Source organism: Salmo trutta, chromosome 12, assembly GCF_901001165.1.
Source record: "Salmo trutta chromosome 12, fSalTru1.1, whole genome shotgun sequence".
Taxonomy (NCBI): Eukaryota; Metazoa; Chordata; class Actinopteri; order Salmoniformes; family Salmonidae; genus Salmo; species Salmo trutta.
The window spans coordinates 37,727,150-37,748,540 of record NC_042968.1 but is presented as its reverse complement, the minus strand read 5'-3'; the positions used below and the strand labels follow the sequence as shown (position 1 = coordinate 37,748,540).

At 41.5% G+C, this 21,391-nt stretch overlaps 1 protein-coding gene across 4 annotated transcripts; it reads right to left on the bottom strand.

The window, feature by feature from the left end:
- Positions 1 to 5,524: 5,524 nt before the first annotated feature.
- On the bottom strand, positions 5,525 to 18,458 carry LOC115203503 (cytoplasmic polyadenylation element-binding protein 1). Of its 4 annotated transcripts, none has more exons than XM_029768230.1 (12): positions 18,387 to 18,458; positions 17,883 to 18,003; positions 15,715 to 15,945; positions 13,944 to 14,176; positions 13,413 to 13,677; positions 13,218 to 13,331; positions 12,943 to 13,047; positions 12,388 to 12,524; positions 11,448 to 11,646; positions 11,014 to 11,108; positions 6,309 to 6,389; positions 5,525 to 6,079 (listed from the first exon to the last, which is right to left on the bottom strand). In XM_029768230.1, the coding sequence occupies exons 2-12, from the start codon at positions 17,917 to 17,919 to the stop codon at positions 5,969 to 5,971; spliced, it is 1,608 nt and encodes a 535-aa protein (XP_029624090.1). In that variant the 5' UTR covers positions 17,920 to 18,003; positions 18,387 to 18,458; the 3' UTR covers positions 5,525 to 5,968. The 4 variants fall into 4 exon arrangements, with proteins under 4 accessions (XP_029624090.1, XP_029624087.1, XP_029624088.1 ...); XM_029768227.1 differs by having other exon boundaries at positions 17,832 to 18,003; positions 18,327 to 18,415; XM_029768228.1 differs by having other exon boundaries at positions 12,958 to 13,047; positions 17,832 to 18,003; positions 18,327 to 18,415.
- Positions 18,459 to 21,391: the final 2,933 nt, after the last annotated feature.

Here is a 21,391-nt window from a genome sequence, read left to right as displayed (position 1 = left end):
CTTCACAAGATGGGAGATGGGTCATAGTAACTGTTAAACTTGACAATGCTATTTATCATCATTTGTAATGTATATGGACATAAGCCACATGCACCAAATTAGACCCTTTTTACCAGGAAAGTACAGGATTTAAGCAACAAATACTCAGAGGCTTTTCTAATTATTTCAGGGGATTTTAATGAAACACCTGATGCATCTGTTGATCATTTTCCTCCTAGAACGAGTCAAAGCCTTCAAAATAGCAATATCATCACTACATTATGCAAGGATCTCTGTGTTGATGATGCCTGGCGTTATTTCAATCTGGATGCAAAGGACTATACCTGGACCAACAAAACTGTCAGGTAAATCTAGAATAGATTTATTCCTAATTTCCCCCATTTTGTTACAGTTTGTTGTAGATAATCAGTTGGCTCCCCTTTCTGATCACCACTTGATTTTCCTGAATTCACAAGCTACTAGAAAATCAAAAGGTACTCGAGGATAATGGAAATTACACACACTTCTCAAAGATCCTACTCTCATTGGAAACAAGACTTGGGTCATGGAAGTAGATGGGAATTTTTCAAATATAAAGTCAGAGTTGTAGCCATTAAACGTGCCAGAGAGCTGATGCACTTAAAGAACCTTAGAAATAGAGATGAGTAAGCTTGACAGTTTTCTAAAGAAAGAGAATCTGTCTGAAGAAGAGTGTGTTCAAGTCTTTACAACTAGAATTAGAACAGCTTTACACAGATGAAAGGATGCCTTTGTAAGGTCAAGAGCTAAATGGATTGAAGAGGGGGAAAGAAAAAGTACTTTTTTACACTTGAAAAGAGAAACTACAAAAGAAAATCTAGAACTGCACTCAAAATTAAATGTTATGCAAACATCCCATTACAATATCATCATTTGTCAATTCCTTTTATGAAAACATTTACAGCTCTCAATTTCAGGAAAATGGTTGTAAAAGCTACATTCGGAATTATGTCCCTGTAATTGAGGATGATTTCCACTCAGTTTGCGATTCACCTGTGTCAATTGAAATTAGAGGCTCTGAATTCAATGAAAAAAGGGAAATCACCTGGCCCTTATGGCCTATCAGTTTAATTCTATAGACAGTTTGAGTTACTAGAAGACCTGATTTTTGATGTTTCAAGAATGCATCAAAAGTGGGGAAATGGTCTCCACTATGAAACAGGGCCTTATTTCATTGATTCCGAAGGCTGATAAAGACCCCTCTCATTGACAATTGGAGAACCATTACTTTATTAAATATTGATTACAAATTGATTGCTCTGGTTTATGCCAAACGATTAAAGAAAGGAATAGATAACATTATATATGAGACTCAAACAGGATTTATGAAGGGCCGTCACATAAGCCCTAACATTCGTTTAGTCTTAGACCCTATAGATTATTCAGATGCAATTGACTCAGATGCGGTTGTCTTATTACTGACTTCTGTAAAGCCTTTGACAAGATTGAACATGAATCTCTTTAGGTCACTTAACATTTTCACCAAATCCAAGAAGTTTAAAGTCATTCGCATGTTTTACAAAGATATAAATAATTGTGTGTTACTAAACCTTAATACTTTGAAAAGATTCAGTATCAACAGAAGTGTACGACAGGGTTGCCCAATTTCACCATTTTGGTTGTGGAACTTCTCTCTAGATATTCTGAATAACGTAAATGTATATGGCTTAACCATTTTTAACAAAGAAATCAGAATTTCCAACTGGCTGATGATACTATTCTTTTAAGAGACAAAGACCAGGTCGCCCTTAATGCTATAACTGCATTTTCTATTGCATCAGGATTAAAACTGAATGTTTCTAAATGTCAAATCTTATGTTTATTTGACTGATGATAAAGAAATACATTGTCAAAATACACTTAGACATGAATTTCTCTCCTAAAATTAAGAAAACCAAAAATACATTTAATTGGCTACAAAGAGATCTTTCTACACTTGGGAGAGTACTTCTGTCCAAGGCAGAAGGACTGTCTCGTTTTGTGTACCCCTCACCATTATTTGTTAATCCTGCTACTTGTAAAGAGATCAATAAGACCTTTGACTTCATCTGGAAAAATGAGTCTCAAACTAAAAAGTCAGTCCTCTCTAATAAAAGAGCTGAAGGCAGTCTGGAAGTGTTGGACTTTGACATAACACTCAAGATCAACTGGTGGAGAAGATGTTTGATCAATACTGATTCAATATGGTATTTCATTCCAAGTAATGCGTTTAATAATTTGTGAGGACTTCAATTTTTACTGAAATGTAATTATATTCCCTAAAGATTACCCGCTATATTGGCAAGGTTTCACCAGCAAGCTTCAATGGCCTGGATAATATGTTTCCTGCACAATTTCTTCCCACATCAAGCTCTTTTGTGGAATAATTCAGACATAACTGTAAGGAATAAGTCATTGTTCTACCCCAGCTGTCATGAATATTGACTTTGTTCTTGATGTTTGACAACAAGGGTAATATTCTCACATATGAACAATTTATAACATTGAAAGAGTTTCCAATACCTTTCAGAGTTAATTTCTGTTATCAAAGCCCTTCCCAGTGGTCTAACAACACTAATGAATACCAAAGCTAAGATGAGTTAAGATCAAAGTTTATCCAGAACTCAGATTGGAAGGCGTGGGCTTACTTGAGAAATCTTGTTGCAATATATAAGACAAATTCTTCACTCACAAAACCAACTTAAACCGAGCAACATTTTTCTGGAACATGCTTATTCCTGACATTGTCTGGAAAATGCATGGTTAAGGCCTTACAAATATTGTATACCAAACATAGTTAAGTGCACTTTAAAATTTTACATAAGATATATCCATGTAATTCTATGATATCCAAATTTGTGGCTATTGATATCTGCATTCTGTGAAAATGGTGAGAATCTGTCTCACTTGTTCTTTGAATGTAAATTTGGGTCAGAATTCTGGAAAAACCTTGCAAAATGCTTATTTCCCATTATGAACACTGCCCATATTTTTTAAATTAAGGATATAATGTTACTATTGCAATGTTAAGACCATTGAAATTGTGATTCTTTTAATTCTTGTGGCCAAATACTTTATACACAATTCTGCCACATCTCTGGCTTTAGAAGCATATGCCATCACAAGGAACATGAACAGGTTCGAGCAAACGCAATTATCACAACACCGATATGGCTTTTTTGGGGGGGAGCCTTGGCTTCCTCAGGGATTTTACCCACGCACTGCTACTGCACAGCTCACCCATCTAACACCATCCATGGTGGTGGCAGCATCATGCTATGGGGATGCTTTTCTGCAGCAGGGACTGGTACAGATAAAGGGAACAATGAGCCAAATCCTTGACTTGAAGCTGCTTCAGAGTGCAAAACGACCTTCGACTGGTGCAAAGATTGACGTTCCCGGGACAATGACACCAAACATACAACCAAAGCAACGCCGGAAAGGCTTCTGAACAAAAATGTGAAAGTCCAAGAGGCCCAGCCAAAGCCCAGACTTGAATCCCATTAATCTAGAAAATTATCATTCACCACCCCATAGAATTTATGAGCTTGAGAAAATTGTCAGAAGAAAAATCCCAAATCCAGATGTGCAAAGCGGATTACATACCCAAGACAACTCAACACTGTAGTCGCTGCCAAACATGCTTCTACAAAGTATTGACTCAATGGTGTGAACACATGTAAGATACCCATTTCAATTAATCAATGTACAAAAATGTCCAAACATATGTCATTATGAGGTAGTGTGTAGACAGGTGAGAATCTTTACCCCTTTGTGGTATCCAACTGGTAGTTAGTCTTTACTCATCGCTGCAACTCCCGGACTCCGGAGAGGCGAAGGTCGAGAGCCGTGCGTCCTCCAAAACAAGCCAACTGCACTGCTTCTTGACAACGCCCACTTAACCCGGAAGCCAGCCGCACCAATGTGTCCGAGGAATAACTAACCCGGACGACCCTTGGCCAATTGAGCACCACCCCATGGGTCTCCGTCGTGGCCGGCTGCGACAGAGCCTAGACTCAAACCCAGAATCTCTAGTGGCACAGCTAGCACTGCCTTACACCACTGTCACTTGGGAGGCTGAGAATCTACTTAACCACTGTTATTCAGGCTGCAATAAAGAATGTGGAATAAGGGGTATGAAAACTTGAGGCAATCATTGTGGTACCTGATGAAAACCGCTTGTCTATCAAAACGTTGGTTATTAAATTATTGCATCTGAGCTCCTACAGTGTGCAGCTCTCCTTCAGCTTGTAATGGCTCATGGTTACACTACTTACATCATGAAACAGCTGGGGGTGGTGATCTGCGGTAACAATGATTGCCTTGAAAAAGATAAAAAAAAGCTCTCCATCCCTTTAAATCTACTTATTTCTAACGTCATATCATCCAAGAGCTATGCACACATTCATGGAAATAATCACAAGATTTTAGTATACAAGACCAGAAGCAACAGGTAATGCTTAAACACCTTTATTGTGCCCAATCTGAACATTATCCACATCAGTAAGTAGCAGCAAAGAGACCACAGTGAGGTAGACTTTCAAAACTCTAAAAAGCAGCTGGGCTAAGACAAGCTCAGCATGAGTAACTTGATGGGGGAAAAGACACTTAGTCTTTGGCACACAGCTTAATATGCATATATCCAACAGGAACAAGGAAGGCGATGGAGTAAGAAAGCACAGGGAAAGCTGTGTTAGGTCTACTCAAGCTCTTGGTACGTTTTTAGCAAAGTGGAAGTTCTACATTCAACAGGAAACAAGCAGCTGTTCATATCTGGGCTTAGGGCCCCTCTGTTGATGTACAAAAACAGTGATTACAAATCACTGCCACCCTCTCCTAAAGTGCAAATTAAAAAGTGCAACAATAAAACTATGTAACTTACAATCAAAACGTTAATGTCCGTTCGTCTCAATAAAGATCCATCCAATTGATTGAAAAACATGGAAACCCAGTTGAAGCAGTGTCCAGTAACGTTGGGCTTTATGAACTTGCCCAACACCACAAGAAAAGTAATGCTTCAACACCTTAATCTGTACCCATTCAGTAGAACAGGGGTAAGGCAACCCTGGTCCTGGAGGTCACAGGAACGTCATGTTATATATTTTAACCAACCTGGAAGACCAAGTGTGTTGAATTTAGGAAATCATTGAACAGATCAATTGGCCAGGTGTGGTGCCTAGTTGGAACAAAATCCTGCAGACCTTGCGACACTCCAGGAACAGGGTTGCCTACCCCTGCAGTAGAACATCGTAGGGAGAACAAATCTACCACCAGCCCCAGACTAATACTTCAGGGTGAGGAAAAACCAAGGGGAGGGAAAAAAATTTAAAAGCCGCCAGGTAGAATTCGGTTCCAAATTTCCTTGTCATGACTTAAAACCGTTTGTGTACAAATTAGTAAAAAACTGCGTAAAAATGTCTGAAATGCGACTGGTTAAATGAAGCCCAACTCATCTTCCAAAGTAAAAAACACCAGCTGGCTTGCACAGGAAAAACAGTAAGCCAACTGGGGGTGGGGGGGGAAGGGGTGGAACTATTTGAAGGCACTGTATGGTATCTACCAACGAAAGGCAATGAGACGTGTATGCTCTCAATATGCAACGCATGTAAAATAAAATCAAAAAAACTTAAGGATAAGAGAAAAAAAAAATCAAGACATTTTCATCTACTTCTGAACCCTGGCCTGAATCATCCTCTCGTCTGGCCACAAGTCAGGGAAACTGCACAAGTGTGGGGCCCCTGACTATCCCAACAAGGTCACTGTGCATAGTGCCAACGTGAACAAGTAAACAGCAAAAAGTAGCAAGTGCAGCAGTAGACTTCTCTACAGTGTTTCTCCCCCAGTCCTGGTGGGAGTGCCATGGTGCCCCTGGTGTCGGGGGCAGCTGGACACTCGTGCTCTGCGGACCCCCGCTGTGTGTCCTCACCCGTGAGGTGTGGGGCTCTCCGCCCCCTCGCTGGACTCCTCTGCTCTAGCTGGACTCCCTGTTCTTCTGGTTGCGCATCAGGGGCCGGTGGTTACTCAGAAGGTCCATGGAGTGCTGCCAGTGCCAGCAGGAGCGGCAGTAGTACTTAAAGCAGGCCTGAGGAGAACACAGGTAGTAGTGAGCTTACTGTGTGCACTGTGGTGAACATACGTGTGTATCATTGATGTGTCTAACCAATACCATTAAACTTAATTTACACAAATGTATGCTTCTTAAATAAAGGCTTAATAGGAGGCCTTAGTGGATAGATACATACTTGAACATGATTAGTCCAGATGATACAGTTGTAATCCTAGCTTCACATCAACTTAATGTCATAACACACCTGGTCCCTGCAGAAGAACGGCCCAGGTTGGCGACTGCACACTTGGCACATGGAGTCCTCCAGGTAGGGGTCAATCTGAACCTGAGAAGGGACATCAGTGCTTATATATTATATGCTTATATATATTAATATATATATATTAAATATATAAATATATATATTAATATATTAATATATAAATATATATATTAATATATATATTAATAAATATATATATATATATATTAATAAATATATTAATAAATATATATATATTAATAAATATATATATATATATATTAATAAATATATTAATAAATATATATATATTAATAAATATATATATATATATATTAATAAATATATTAATAAATATATATATTAATATATATATTAATAAATATATATATATATATAAATATATATATTAATAAATATATATATATATATAAATATATATATTAATAAATATATATATATAAATATATATATTAATATATATATTAATATATATATTAATAAATATATTAATATATATATTAATAAATATATTAATAAATATATATATTAATATATATATTAATAAATATATATATATATTAATATATATATATATTAATATATATATTAATATATATATATATTAATATATATATATATTAATATATATATATATATATATATATATATATATATATATATATATATATATATAAATATATATATAAATAAATAAATAAATAAATAAATAAATATATATATATATATATATATATATATGATGTTTCTAGAGACAATATCTCTCTCATAATCACTAAATGCCTAGGTTTACCTCCCCTGTACTCACATCCCACCATACCTTTGTCTGTACATTATACCTTGAAGCTATTTTATCGCCCCCAGAAACCTGCTCCTTTTTCTCTCTATTCTGGACGTCACAGACGACCAATTCTTCTTATAGCTTTTAGCCGTACCCTCATACTTATTCTTCTCTGTTCCTCTGGTGATGTAGAGGTGAATCCAGGCCCTGCAGTGCCTAGTTCCACTCCTACTCCCCAGGCACTCTCTTTTGATGACTTCTGTAACCGTAATAACCTTGGTTTCATGCATGTTAACATTAGAAGCCTCCTCCCTAAGTTTGTTTTATTCACTGCTTTAGCACACTCTGCCAACCCGGATGTCCTAGCTGTGTCTGAATCTTGGCTTAGGAAGTCCACCAAAAACTCTGAAATCTTCATCCCTAACTACAACGTTTTCAGACAAGATAGAACGACCAAAGGGGGCGGTGTTGCAATCTACTGCAGAGATAGCCTGCAGAGTTCTGTCCTGCTATCCAGGTCTGTACCCAAACAATTTGAACTTCTACTTTTAAAAATCCACCTCTCCAAAAACAAGTCTCTCACCGTTGCCGCCTGCTATAGACCACCCTCGGCCCCTAGCTGTGCTCTGGACACCATATGTGAACTGATTGCCCCCCATCTATCTTCAGAGCTCGTGCTAGTAGGTGACCAAACTGGGACATGCTTAACACACCAGCCATCCTACAATCCAAGCTTGATGCCCTCAATCTCACAAATTATTAATGAACCCACCAGGTACAACCCCAAAGCCGCAAACACTGGCACCCTCACAGATATCATCCTAACCAATGTGCCCTCTAATTACACCTCTGCTGTTTTCAACCAAGATCTCAGCGATCACTGCCTCATTGCCTGCACCCGTAATGGGTCAGCGGTCAAACGACCTCCACTCATCACTGTCAAACGCGCCCTGAAACATTTCAACGAGCAAGCCTTTCTAATCGACCTGGCCCTGGTATCCTGGAAGGATATTGACCTCATCCCGTCAGTAGAGGATGCCTGGTTATTTTTTAAAAATGCCTTCCTCTCCATCTTAAATAAGCATGCCCCTTTCAAGAAATTTAGAACCAGGAACAGATATAGCCCTTGGTTCTCCCCAGACCTGACTGCCCTTAACCAACACAAAAATATCCTGTGGCGTTCTGCATTAGCATCGAACTGCCCCCGCGATATGCAACTTTTTAGGGAAGTTAGAAACCAATACACACAGGCAGTTAGAAACGCCAAGGCTAGCTTTTTCAAACAGAAATTTGCTTCGTGCAACTCCAACTCTAAAAAGTTCTGGGACATTGTAAAGTCCATGGAGAATAAGAACCCCTCCTCCCAACTGCCCACTGCACTGAGGATAGGAAACTCTGTCACCACCGATAAGCCCAATATAATTGAGAATTTCAATAAGCATTTTTCTACGGCTGGCCATGCTTTCCACCTAACTACCCCTACTGCATTCAACAGCACTGCACCCCCCACAGCTACTCGCCCAAGCCTCCCCCCATTTCTCCTTCTCCCAAATCCATTCAGCTGATGTTCTGAAAGAGCTGCAAAATCTGGACCCCTACAAATCAGCTGGGCTTGACAATCTGGACCCTTTCTAAAATTATCTGCCGAAATTATTGCAACCCCTATTACTAGCCTGTTCAACCTCGTGTCGTCTGAGATTCCCATAGATTGGAAAGCAGCTGCTGTCATCCCCCTCTTCAAAGGAGGTGACACTCTTGACCCAAATTGCTACAGACCTATATCCATCCTACCCTGCCTTTCTAAGGTCTTCGAAAGCCAAGTCAACAAACAGATTACTGACCATTTCGAATCCCACCGCACCCTCTCCGCTATGCAATCTGGTTTCAGAGCTGGTCATGGGTGCACCTCAGCCACGCTCAAGGTCCTAAACGACATCGTAACCGCCATCGATAAGAAACAATACTGTGCTGCCGTATTCATTGACCTGGCCAAAGCTTTTGACTCTGTTAATCACCACATCCTCATCGGCAGACTCAGTAGCCTTGGTTTCTCAAACGATTGCGTCGCCTGGTTCACCAACTACTTCTCTGACAGAGTTCAGTGTGTCAAATCGGAGGGCCTACTGTCTGGACCTCTGGCAGTCTATGGGGGTACCACAGGGTTCAATTCTTGGTCCAACTCTTTTCTCTGTATACATAAATGATGTCGCTCTTGCTGCTGGTGAATCTCTGATCCACCTCTACGCAGACGACACCATTCTGTATACTTCTGGCCCTTCTTTGGACACTGTTAACAACCCTCCAGACGAGCTTCAATGCCATTCAACTCTCCTTCCGTGGTCTCCAACTGCTCCTAAACACAAGTAAAACTAAATGCATGCTCTTCAACCGATCGCTGCCTGCACCTGCCCGCCTGTCCAGCATCACTTCTCTGGACGGTTCTAACTTAGAATTTGTGGACAACTACAAATACCTAGGTGTCTGGTTAGACTGTAAACTCTCCTTCCAGACTCACATCAATCATCTCCAATCCAAAGTGAAATCTAGAATTGGCTTCCTATTTCGCAACAAAGCATCCTTCACTCATGCTGCCAAACATACCCTCGTAAAACTGACCATCCTACCAATCCTCGACTTCGGCGACGTCATTTACAAAATAGCCTCCAATACCCTACTCAACAAGCTGGATGCAGTCCATCACAGTGCCATCCGTTTTGTCACCAAAGCCCCATATACTACCCACCACTGCGACCTGTACGCTCTCGTTGGCTGGCCTTCGCTTCATAATCGTCGCCAAACACATTGGCTCCAGGTCATCTACAAGACCCTGCTAGGTAAAGTCCCCCCTTATCTCCGCTCACTGGTCACCATAGCAGCACCCACCTGTAGCACGCGCTCCAGCAGGTATATCTCTGGTCACCCCTAAAGCCAACTCCTCCTTTGGTCGTCTCTCCTTCCAGTTCTCAGCTGCCAATGACTGGAACGAACTACAAAAATCTCTAAAACTGGAAACACTTATCTCCCTCACTAGCTTTAAGCACCAGCTGTTAGAGCAGCTCACAGATCTCTGCACCTGTACATAGCCCATCTTTAATTTAGCCCAAACTACTACCTCTTCCCCTACTGCATTTATTTATTTTGCTCCTTTGCACCATATTATTTATATTTTAACTTGAACTTTCTTCAAACTGCAAATCTACCATTCCAGTGTTTTTCTTGCCATACTTTATTTACTTTGCCACCATGGCATTTTTTTGCCTTTACCTCCCTTATCTCACATCATTTGCTCACATTGTATATAGTCTTATTTTTTCTACTGCATCATTGATTGTATGTTGTTTTACTCCATGTGTAACTCTGTTTTTGTATGTTGTCGAACTGCTTTGCTTTATCTTGGCCAGGTCGCAATTGTAAATGAGAACTTGTTCTCAACTTGCCTACCTGGTTAAATAAAGGTGAAATAAATAAATAAAAAAATATTCAGACCATTGAGAGAAGGGCAGAATTACCCTTCATTACAATTATTCAATGATAATATGCCATAACACTTAAACACATGTAACATGTTGGTCCCATGTTTCATGAGCTGAAATAAAAGATGGCAGATGTTTTCAATACGGACAAAAGGCTTCTCATTTTGGCCACAAATTTGTTTACATCCCTGTTAGTGAGCATTTCTCCTTTGCAAAGATAATCTTTCAACGCACAAAAATATCGTGACGAAATCCTGATTTTTTTAAAGGTGTCTAACCAACAGATCTGTATTCCCAGTCATGTGAAATTCATAGGTTGGGCCTCATGTGAACTGTAACAGTCAAATTTGAAATTGTTGCATTTATGTTTTTTGTTCACTATAGTTGAAAGCAGTCAATGCTGGTCAAGTGTTTAAAACTAGACGGCTCTTACCTTCTTTGTAAACTTGGGGGTTTTGATCTCTACAAACGCTGCACACACAGCCTTCAGGTAACTGCGCTGGTTGTTGAAGGTGACGCGCCCAGAACCTGTACATCATGAAGGAAGGATTGATACCATTACACCTCTACTGGACCCAGCCAGCCTACAATGCAAGGTCAAACCCAGACAGCAATAGGCTACTTCTCAAATTTGTTAAACTCTTTACCTCCACATTTATCGCAAAATGCTCAACAGATACCCAGCTGAAAACTCAGATGGCAAGCAATGCAGAGGCAGTACCTGTCAATGTACATTAGACCCTTAATGACTGCTGCATTTCAGACAGTTAAACACACCCCATAGACATTCACAATGAAGCTACATCAACCAATATAATCCTACAGTCAAGGCTAGTCGCTGCCAGTCTTTCAACAGTAATATCGCACCTATCGGGTACTTGTGCTTGTCGGTGTCAATCCCAGCGTACATCACTCCGCCGAACAGGTCATTCATGATGCTGGCCAGGGCCTCTGCGTTGAGCATGCCGTGCAAAGCGCCCACAAACACAGTCTTGCTGGGGTCCAGGCGCTGGGAGGGGCAGCGCACGTAGTTACTGTCAGAGATCACCCAGGGGATCACCTGCACCTGTGAGATCAGAGAGGAGGAAGAGGGTCATGGGGTGTCGCAATAGTCTAGCAGTGTTTGTTCCTTAACATTTCAGATATCTTAAATGTTTGGATATCCTGTTAACATGAATTTACCTCCAAGCTCTTTTCCACTAAACCACTGGTTTTCAGAACCTCTACAGGGGACCCACAGAGGTTTCATTATTTGGTTGTAGCCCTGAACTGGCTCATTTACTAAGCTAACAATAACTTTTAATGATTGCCTAAATTATCCATGGTATGACATTTGATTTAAGACTCCCTGAAATAAATAAATAAATACACACAAATTGTTTGATTAAGCATTGAATTTGGCATTCCTGCTATTAGCCCATAGAAATTATTTTAATAACAAATCCACTACATGGAACAGAATATGCCCACCCCCCCAAAAAAAGGAAGTTTGTCTATAGAGCTATTTTTTGCATGCATTACCCTAATTTTAGGAACTAAACTATTTTCATATATACTCATTTTTTTTAACTTCTTCTAGGTACCTTCAAATAAATCTTGTGAGGCTTGTGGGTGTACATGTTTGAGAGAGACTCAAATTGTTCAGACAGAGAAGTTTGCAGATCTCTAGTTTAAAGACACATTTTGATTGGGATTTTTTATATTTGATTGAGGCTCACTTCTGAGAAAAGGGAAAATAATTTAAATACAGCAGTTTGTCAAAACCCCCTGGCTGCGGTCACTAGGACACACAAGCACCCCCACTCACATCCTTGCAGCGCATCCTGCGGCTGGACATCTTGAAGTAGTATTCTCCGTTCTCCTCAGGGTGGAGCAGGTCCTGGGTGCAGGCCTGGAGCAGCGCACGAACAGACTTCTCGTTCTCAAACACAAGGTAAACGTAGCCTACAGCAGAGCACAGCAGAGCATCAACACCAGGCTAACTGACACCGAGTTTGCTAGTCTATTAGGGGTCAAGAGTACTGTTATGTTGTATGTGAACAAAGACATTCCAATAAGTGTTGCTCATTGTTTATTCTGAATGGTTAGTGAGTCCTCAAGTGATACGATCCACTGACCTCCATTCTGAAGGCGGCAAGGTGAGCAGTATTCACTCATTATCAACACGCTAGACCAAGAAACCCAGAATATTCCACTTCTTGCACAAATCACACATGTTTGTGTGGGGTAGTGTTTGTGGGAGCCATTGAATGACCAAGTACACTTGTGTCTAAACTCACCATCCCACTGTGTGCCCAGTGCCCACCACTGTGCCACCTTAGAACCATATGGAAGAGTAAATATCCTACCAGCCTGTCATTACCTTTGGGCATATTACCTTTGGGAGGGCAACGAGGATGCTTGCCATCCTTACCGGGCCACTCCACACTCAGAGGGCCGTAGCCACTGAATGTGTTGATCAGACCAGCTGGAGAGAAAAGGGTCAGCAGTCAAAGACCAGAAATAGGTCAGTTAAACAGAAACAGTGTACTGTGAACCAATTAGATTCAAGATGTTTAATTTTTCTCCTCTCTAGGTTTGCGTCTACTAAAATAAGATAGCCAATTTAATGCCATGGAAACGGTGAAGCAGCTGTACCTTCAGTGATATCCCAGGGTACTCCTCCCAGGAAGACCTTGTATGAGTACAGAGGGTTCTTGTTGTTGCGGGGAGGAAGTTGTCCACTCCAGGTGAAGGTGGCTTCATTTACAGCTGAAGGGAAAGACAGCTGGTTAACAGCAGTAGAACATGTAGACTCAAAAGAAAGCTGAGCGTGTTAACATTGTCTCATACCAGCTGCCTGCCTGTGCAGACGGGCCTCCCTCTCGATGCTGAAGGGGTCATCAGGCGTCTCCAGCAGGTCCAGGCTGGGCCATATTGAGGCCCCGGGCCAGCGGCGGGACAGGGCCGTGGCAGAGCTGGTGGCGCTGGGCGGTGGGGTGAGAGGGGAGCCGTGGTCCTGGTAGTCCAGCCTGGAGCCCAGAGAGCTCAGCCTCATAGAGTCCTTCTGCATGTTGGACATGAGGAAAGGTAGGGGGGGAGAGATCCTCAGGGAGGACTGGTTGGGAGGGGGTTAGAGATATTCCTTCAGATCAGCAGAAAGGACAGACATTCCAATAAACTACTCTACAGCAAAACAAAATATGACATGACCTTGATCAACAAACTAAAAGTCTGACCCTAAAAACAAACATGAAATCTAAACCATAACAATAATTTGAGTGGAATGTAATTTACATTGACATGCATTTGACATACATCAATTCAAAGCCACTTACGTACACTACCCCCCCCCCCCCCCCCCCCCCAAGTACAGACGCTTACGAGCAGGTCTGAGAGGTGGTCCGAGCCGGAGCTGAAGCCGCTGGTTTCAGAGTCTACAGGGCTGCTGGAGCGCGAGTCCAGGAAGGAGCGCGAGTCCAGGCGGCTGGTCATGCGAGCCATGCCAGGGAACTTCTCCAGGAAGTCAGCTGCCGTGCCCACGGGCTCACTGGGGGGGTTATAGCCAAGGGGCTTGCCCAGGATCTGGCCCAGGGGACTGCCCAGCATGTCCAGCACTGAGACCATAACAGAGTTTTAGTCAGATCTTACAACTAGCAGCATCAGAGGCTGAAGCTGAGATAAGGCTATTCAACCAGCACTAACACTTTTCAACCCGTTAATCAATTTCACCAAATTGTTCAGAGTCCACAGCTCCCAGATAAGAGCATAAAAACCAGCAGATAGTTACATTAATCTGATATTTATGTGACCCATTGGTAATGTATAGGGAATCCACAATGTTGTACGACCCACACTGCCAATAACAGGAAAATATTCTGGGAGCCCATTTTTACCTACTAGTTACAAAATGGATGCTTTCGAGTGAGCAATTGTGACTGACAAACCATCAGGCCTTAGCATAGTGGCCGTCTGTCCATTCCAGATTAGAATTCTGCCACACTGCCAGTTTCTTTGACTATGACTAGAAAGACTCAGCATTTCAGCTGATTAGCCAAGCACCGCCATTTTAAAATGCATGACTAAATAGTTTCCATTGAACTCCTGGTACCAAGATGTTGAAAGGACAGAGATAATACAACATAAGGCAAAAACCAGAGAACAAGGTTAAAACACTATCACATGTTGTTATAGTTGCTATGCAACCTTCTATAATGAAAGTATAGGTCTAACACACTAGTATGTTACCATCCTACAGCATTAGAACTTCATTGGCTGTAAGGAGCTAGACAAGCCCCGATCATTGGGCTGATCTGACAATGCAGACTGGATCAGCTGACAACCACACCAAATATTTACTGTGGGTCTGTAGCTGTCCCAGTGGGCTGAACATGAGGCGCTAAGGGAATCTAACTGTACTGGCCCACTTAAGCTCCATTCAGGGCAGTGCTGTTAACATGTTTGTTTCTGGAATGTATGGATATGTTGTGACGCAATCTCATCACAAGAACTGGGTCAGTACAAAGTGAGATGGAAGCGACAGTGGAGGCGGGGTAATGTCATTAAGCTAAAACATGGAATGAGATATTCCACAAAACAAATAATTATGTACAAGGTGCTTGAGGGAAGTATATTCAACCTCGCATCCTGAGGGGAAAATGCTGAATTTATGTCAATTAGTGAATATCTGAAAAACAAGTTAAATTGAAGTTCACTCTGTTTGGGGATATAAATAGCAGGTTCACAGACAACGAACTGCCTCATTCTCTGCAACAGCCAGATGAAAGATCTAAATCTAGGGATTACAATGGCTCAGTATCACTAAAATACTACAGACCAAACCCAAGAGAAACCTCCAATGCCAACACCTGAACTGAAGTCATTACTGATAATGCAGCATACTGTCTCAAAGCCAGAGCAAGTTACATTGACACAATGCCACAAAACCTAACTAGGCTATAGCATTCATTAAATCCAATGTGAAGTACCAGACTAGCAACTAGCAGTCTTTTCCCAGCACATTGGAACAGGTGGTACAGTAGACTAACAGGACAGCCAAAGCCTTGATGTTAATGTACTTCCAGTCTTTACTTAAATGTACACTGTCAACAGTATAGTTCAGTATTCACTACAAAGGAAGTATTCCAGTACTCACTGGAGGTAGAGCTGGTGTGGGCCTGGGAAGCGGCGGTGGTGTGTGTGTCCGTGTCATGGCTGCTCCAGGGCCGCTCCCAGCCAGACAGGCTAAGGGACTGGAGGCCCAGGCCCAGGTCGTTGACATCTGGCAGGCCTCTGGAGGAGCCCTCGTGGAGAGAGCTTCCGCTGCCACTGCTACTGGGGAAGAGCATCCTGCTGCCCACTGCAGCCAGGTCCGATTCCTGCAGGTCTGTGGGCGAACGAGGAGAGAGATGAGCTAATAAACAGTTAAGCACCCTGCATCTGCCCGAGGGAAGAGGACACGAGGAGGGGGTGTCGAATGAAATGGCTTCGCTTTCCCAAAAACTAAATCTTACTGCTAGAAATGAAGTCAGACTGTAGCAACCCTTCCCTGCATGTTGATCAGGTGAACCTGCTGCAACTGCCATGCATTTCCATCTGAATCACTGACCGACTTAGCATGTGACCGGACTGCTGATTCACTTGCACCCCCCCTGCTAATGACATCAGCTCCACCGCCACCCCCCCTTCCGTTTCCTCTAACTGGGTAATGAAAAATTCCTGTTGGAGATATTCTCAGACTCCCCCGGCACAGCGTCTGTCAGCGATGGCAGCCAGCCGCTGCTGCTAACAGTGGCTCTAGCCTAGTTTCCTGAGTGAGCTGGCAGAGAGAGATGCAGCAGACAGAGGGAGAGAGTCATGAGCAGAGAGAAGGTGGGGGACCGGCAGAGAGAGAGGGGTGTGGTAGTATTCTAGCTGCAGGGTAGGAGGGGGCACTGAGAGCAGAAATCCCTGGTGTATTGAGCTGGCTGGCTCACCCTCCCAGATTTGCCAGTGTCACAGAAGCTATAGTCGCAGCAGCTGACTGATCAGAAGTAGGAGGACAGTGATTTGCACTGCCAGCTTGCCCCATTGCACTTCAGGGCTGGACAGCCTCCAACTGCTATGTACAGTCCTGATTCAGCAACAAGGCAGGGCAGAGGAGAGGGGTGGTGGTTGGGTGGAGGAGGATAGGCCATCATTGAAGCTTTGTTTCTAGCTGGATTAATATTGCCAGATTTACAATGCATCATTTACACCCGATGTCAAGGAGGGATGATTGTTGTAACCTTTCAAATGTGAAAGTCATAATCAACCTTGTAAATCGTTATGTTTCAGCATAAAAAACAATCATACTAACCTATGATAAAATTAAAATATGCCCCAAGTCTGGTTACACAGTTGTATGGAAGGTTCATAATAAGGGCTGACAAGTTGGGTCAAACACCATTGGTGCCAACTGAGTTGAAGACACACAAATAAAAGTGTAAGACGTTTTGCAGCCTGGTCTCAGATTAGACGTAACATAGTAAATGTAAATCCTGATTGCAAAGAATATTACGTCACGTTTGGTAGTTACATAAAACCAATCTAATTAAAGGTGGTTGGTCGGGGTGGGCGTTTAACATGAACGTCTAGCAACCCAAAGGTTGCGAGTTTGAATCTCACTGACAACTTAAGCATTTTAGCAATTTGCAACAACTACTTACTACTTTGCAACTACTTAGCATGTTAGCTAACCCTTTCACTAACCCTAAAATTATAGCTTTTAGATAATTCTTTAACATAACTCACAATATATAATCCGAAAGTGGTGATGACCAAAAGTAACATACTAAATGGAGTGTCTCAGATTTACACAGAATACAAAATGCTCTGAGACCAGGGTGCATTTTGGCATTTTCCTTATATTAAGAACTTTGAGCATAACAATGTTACAAGTTATAAAACAATTATCTTTTCAATTCATTAGAAACTACAAAGAGGCCAAGCTGGGTGGCCTAGTGCATGACTGATTTTAAAAGAAATATCAGGTTAAATACAGAGTAGAATTGCAGCGTCTGAGTCTTGGCAAAGACCTCAAACTCTGGAAAGCTTAGCCTACAAGTGCTGCAATGCTGCAGCATGAATCAGCTGTTCCCACAATTATGACAAAGAGCTGTGGTGTAGACTAGAAAAATCCATTAAAAAAGGGAAAATGTATGTTTATTATGCTAATAGTTTCCCCTTTACTGCCATTGATTACAAGCATAACGATGTGTCATTCCGAAGTACACGTGCAGCGAGAAAGTTTACCGGTCAGGAGCATGTCTAGCTTTCCCTTGGTGCCGGATGTGGTGCACACACCAGTAAAATCCAGAGAGTTGCCCAGCATGGTGTTCATTCTACGATATATGTCCGCGTTACTGCAAGTGGACAAGGCCGCAGATTCTGGTGCCCAATTGTCATGGGATCGAAGTTCGTCTCTCTAGAAATGAGAACAAACTTGTTAAAATATCAGTTTGATGTAATTCAAGTAATGTATGTTAACATTTAAAGTTAAAATATATGGCTTCGTAGGCTACATCGATCACCCTGGATAATACATATTCTAGGTTAATTTTCAGGCCAAAAAGTCTCGATATTGGCTTTTGTCCATTTTACATAGATTTAGGACTAAACCTATTAGGCTAGCAGTAGCAGACTACTTTTAATTGTAGCCTAGGCCGATATGCTTTTCGTGTGCTACTGTTGTTTGAAAGACAAAAACCATTGAGCGAAAATACAACTACTCGTTGGTGTTTTTCTTACCAATGAAAACGCCATGGTAGGAAATATCTAACAGAAATGTTTCAAACAACCGCCACTTACGTCGAGGTCATACTTATGAATGTAGTCGGTAGACAATTATCCACATTGATTAGGAAAACGTATGCCTATCCAATCAGGTGATTTGGGCGGTACCATTGCCAAGTACTTTCCCTGCGTTCATAACCAAGTGGGAAGGTGGAATTTACCGCATATGGCCAGGAGAGGACACTGCCCCCCTCTCATTGAAGCCGGTGTACCTCATGCATTGTTAGCAGAAAACGGGATCCCCATTATAAGTGAATGGAAAAATGTCAATCTTTGTGGTCAATCTTCGTGTAAATATAGTTTTTTTTTCAAAGACAGTCATGGTGCCAATAATTGATTCTAATACAACAGATGTATGTCCTTGAACCGATTATTTTCAAATTGCACATAGAAGCTTTATAAGGATAATTTAGTTGCTAATGGCAGCCTCAGGTATAAGGTCATGTAAGGCGGCCCCAGCAAAATAAATAGTGGGGGTACGCCGTTCCGGTAAAACACGAGCCTACCAAAATAAACTGTAGGCTACTACACTATTATTTATCATTACCGCATGTCAGAGGCATGCTAAATTAGTGAATTAGACTTAAAAACGGGTGGTATAGCCTACACTCCAAAATGCGATGTGGTTCAATGAGAAGACTGCCATTTTGCCAAGGCAGAGAAGAGTGGCCGACATCGAGACTTGCGCAGACAACAGTGCACGCATAAATTCTGTCCTAATGACATACGCCAAATGTCATGACCCTTTATGGTTTTTTGTGTAAAAGATGTCTCGTTCTATTCACCACTGTTTGGAGGCTGGAAATATGTTGCGAGTGGATGAACGTGTGGAGGTAGCCTAGTAAAGGAGCCCTTTGAAGTTATTGATAATCAGATGAAAACATAATGCCTGCTTGTGTTTATGCCACACTAAAAAAATAGCACATTTTAGAAGTTCAATGACAAAACTTTACGACTTGGCCCACATCGATCATATTGAATTAATAGAATTATATGATTAGGCCCATACAAATTGGTGGTGCACGCGCAGAGTGTGCACACATATGAGGTCCCGTACTGGGAAGAAATGTAATCTACTTTCACCCCTGTGCAGCCTGCGGTAGCCCGGTTGTCTTCAATTTGAGTTCGTCAATGAGAGGGGGCAGCGCTGAGCTAGCCTGTAACGTCACTTCCTCGAGTGGCTCAAATTGTGCATGTTATTTCCGCGTTCAAAACAACTGGGAAGTCAGAATTGGGAAATCGAGCTCCGGCTGGGAAAAATCTATTTGAAGGGTCATCGAATTTGGGAATGCAAGTCTGGAACACTGCTTGTTTACAGAGCTCAGACTTTCCGACCTGAAGATTACTGACGCCATGATTTGACATCGTATATTTCCGAGTTCCCAGTTGTTTTGAACGCGGCATATGACTCCATGAGACTCCAGCTTAATCAACTTCATTTGGCTTCAATGCACTATCGAGTGTTCACAGGGTGAATGGTGTCATGTGATCGATGGCTTTGTCCATTCATATATACAGTCATTGCATACGACTGGGAAAAAACCACTTGAACTAATAATTACTAGTGGGTCACTCGTCTATCATCCATGAAGGCCGACTTCTCTCATATCTGACGTCACCTACTAAGGAAATTACCTAGATAACAGCATTTATGCACTTAAATGCAACAACAACACATTATTTATAAAAAGCTATCTATTAATATGTTTTTTTAAACAATATCATTTGTTTGCGAGCATAATAGCTGTAATTGTTGTTTATGGTTGACGCAGATTGTTTGCCATTAGCCAATCGGCGTATATCAACGACTTCAAAGCACATGAATGCGGCCAAATAGTATTTAATAGTTAACAACGGGAAATTACCACCTTCCCACTTGGTTATGAACACAGCATTTGACTGGCGTTTTTCACGCGTTAATGCTGGAGTGAAACAGTTGAAAACTATTGGAATGTGCTGAAATAAATTAGTAGACGAGACTGCTGCAGACAAATGTGACAGGTAGCCTAGCGGTTAAGAGCGTTGAGTCCGTAACCGAAAGGTCGCTGGTTCGAATTCCTGAACTGACTAAAGGAAATATATCAATGTGCTCTTAGCAAGGCACGTAACCCCAAATTGCTCATTTAAATCTGTTCAATTACTAAAATGTTACATAGTGTCATCTATCAAACTCCATTATTGTAATTTGAAACATTTTAAATGTAAGAGCACGGCAACATTTGCTCACTTGCACTTCAGTCACCATGTGACCCCTGGCATGAAATTAATGCGATGTTCCTTTTAAGGTCAGTTGATATGCATTTCCATGAAAAACGTCGTGTTTCTAGCACAGTCAAAAAACGTAAATGTCCACATATAATTATTGAAACTAAATTATGTATAATTGATAGCCATTTTAAATTGATATTGTAAAGCTACTTTTTTGTATTGAAATAATGTCATTATCATTTTATTAGCCTATAGCAACACCTTGTAGCCTACAACTTGCCCCCTACAACTTGCCCCATATAATAAACCGTATCTAATGCAATATTTTACAGAACTAAAGAAGTATCCTCGTCCTAATCTTAGGTCCAGAGTCAGGTCAGGTACGTAGGGTAGTATGATCCAGATCTGGTTTGGAGCTACATCTTGACCAGTTAATAAGTAAGGGATAATCAACGAGGGGCTATGCATTCTATGGAAAATGTAAAGTTGACGCGGAAGGTGTGTTCCACGACGGCGCAAGCGGAATGGAACTACGTTTCTATGGAGATGCATTATTTTCCAGCGAACGCATAGAGACCCCTCGTTGATTATCTCTTACTTAACTAGTCAAGATGTAGCTCCAAACCGGATATGGTTCATACTACACGACCTACGTACCTGACTCTGCGATTAGAACTAGGATACTTTAGTTCTGTTCAGTAAACTAGTGCATTAGATACGGTCTACTATGGTCAGGACACAACTAGGGGCCAAGTTCTGAAGTTGTACAAGGTGTTGCTAGGCAAATAAAATGATAGTGACATTATTTTGTG

Excerpts from the sequence above, each read along its gene's own strand:
- LOC115203503 (XM_029768227.1), bottom strand. Across the intron at positions 14,177-15,714 it reads CCACACCAGCTCTACCTCCA|TGCTGGACATGCTGGGCAGT; the intron begins GTGAGTACTGGA and ends TTATGGTCTCAG. Across the intron at positions 13,678-13,943 it reads ACCACCTCTCAGACCTGCTC|TCCTCCCTGAGGATCTCTCC; the intron begins GTAAGCGTCTGT and ends CCTCCCAACCAG.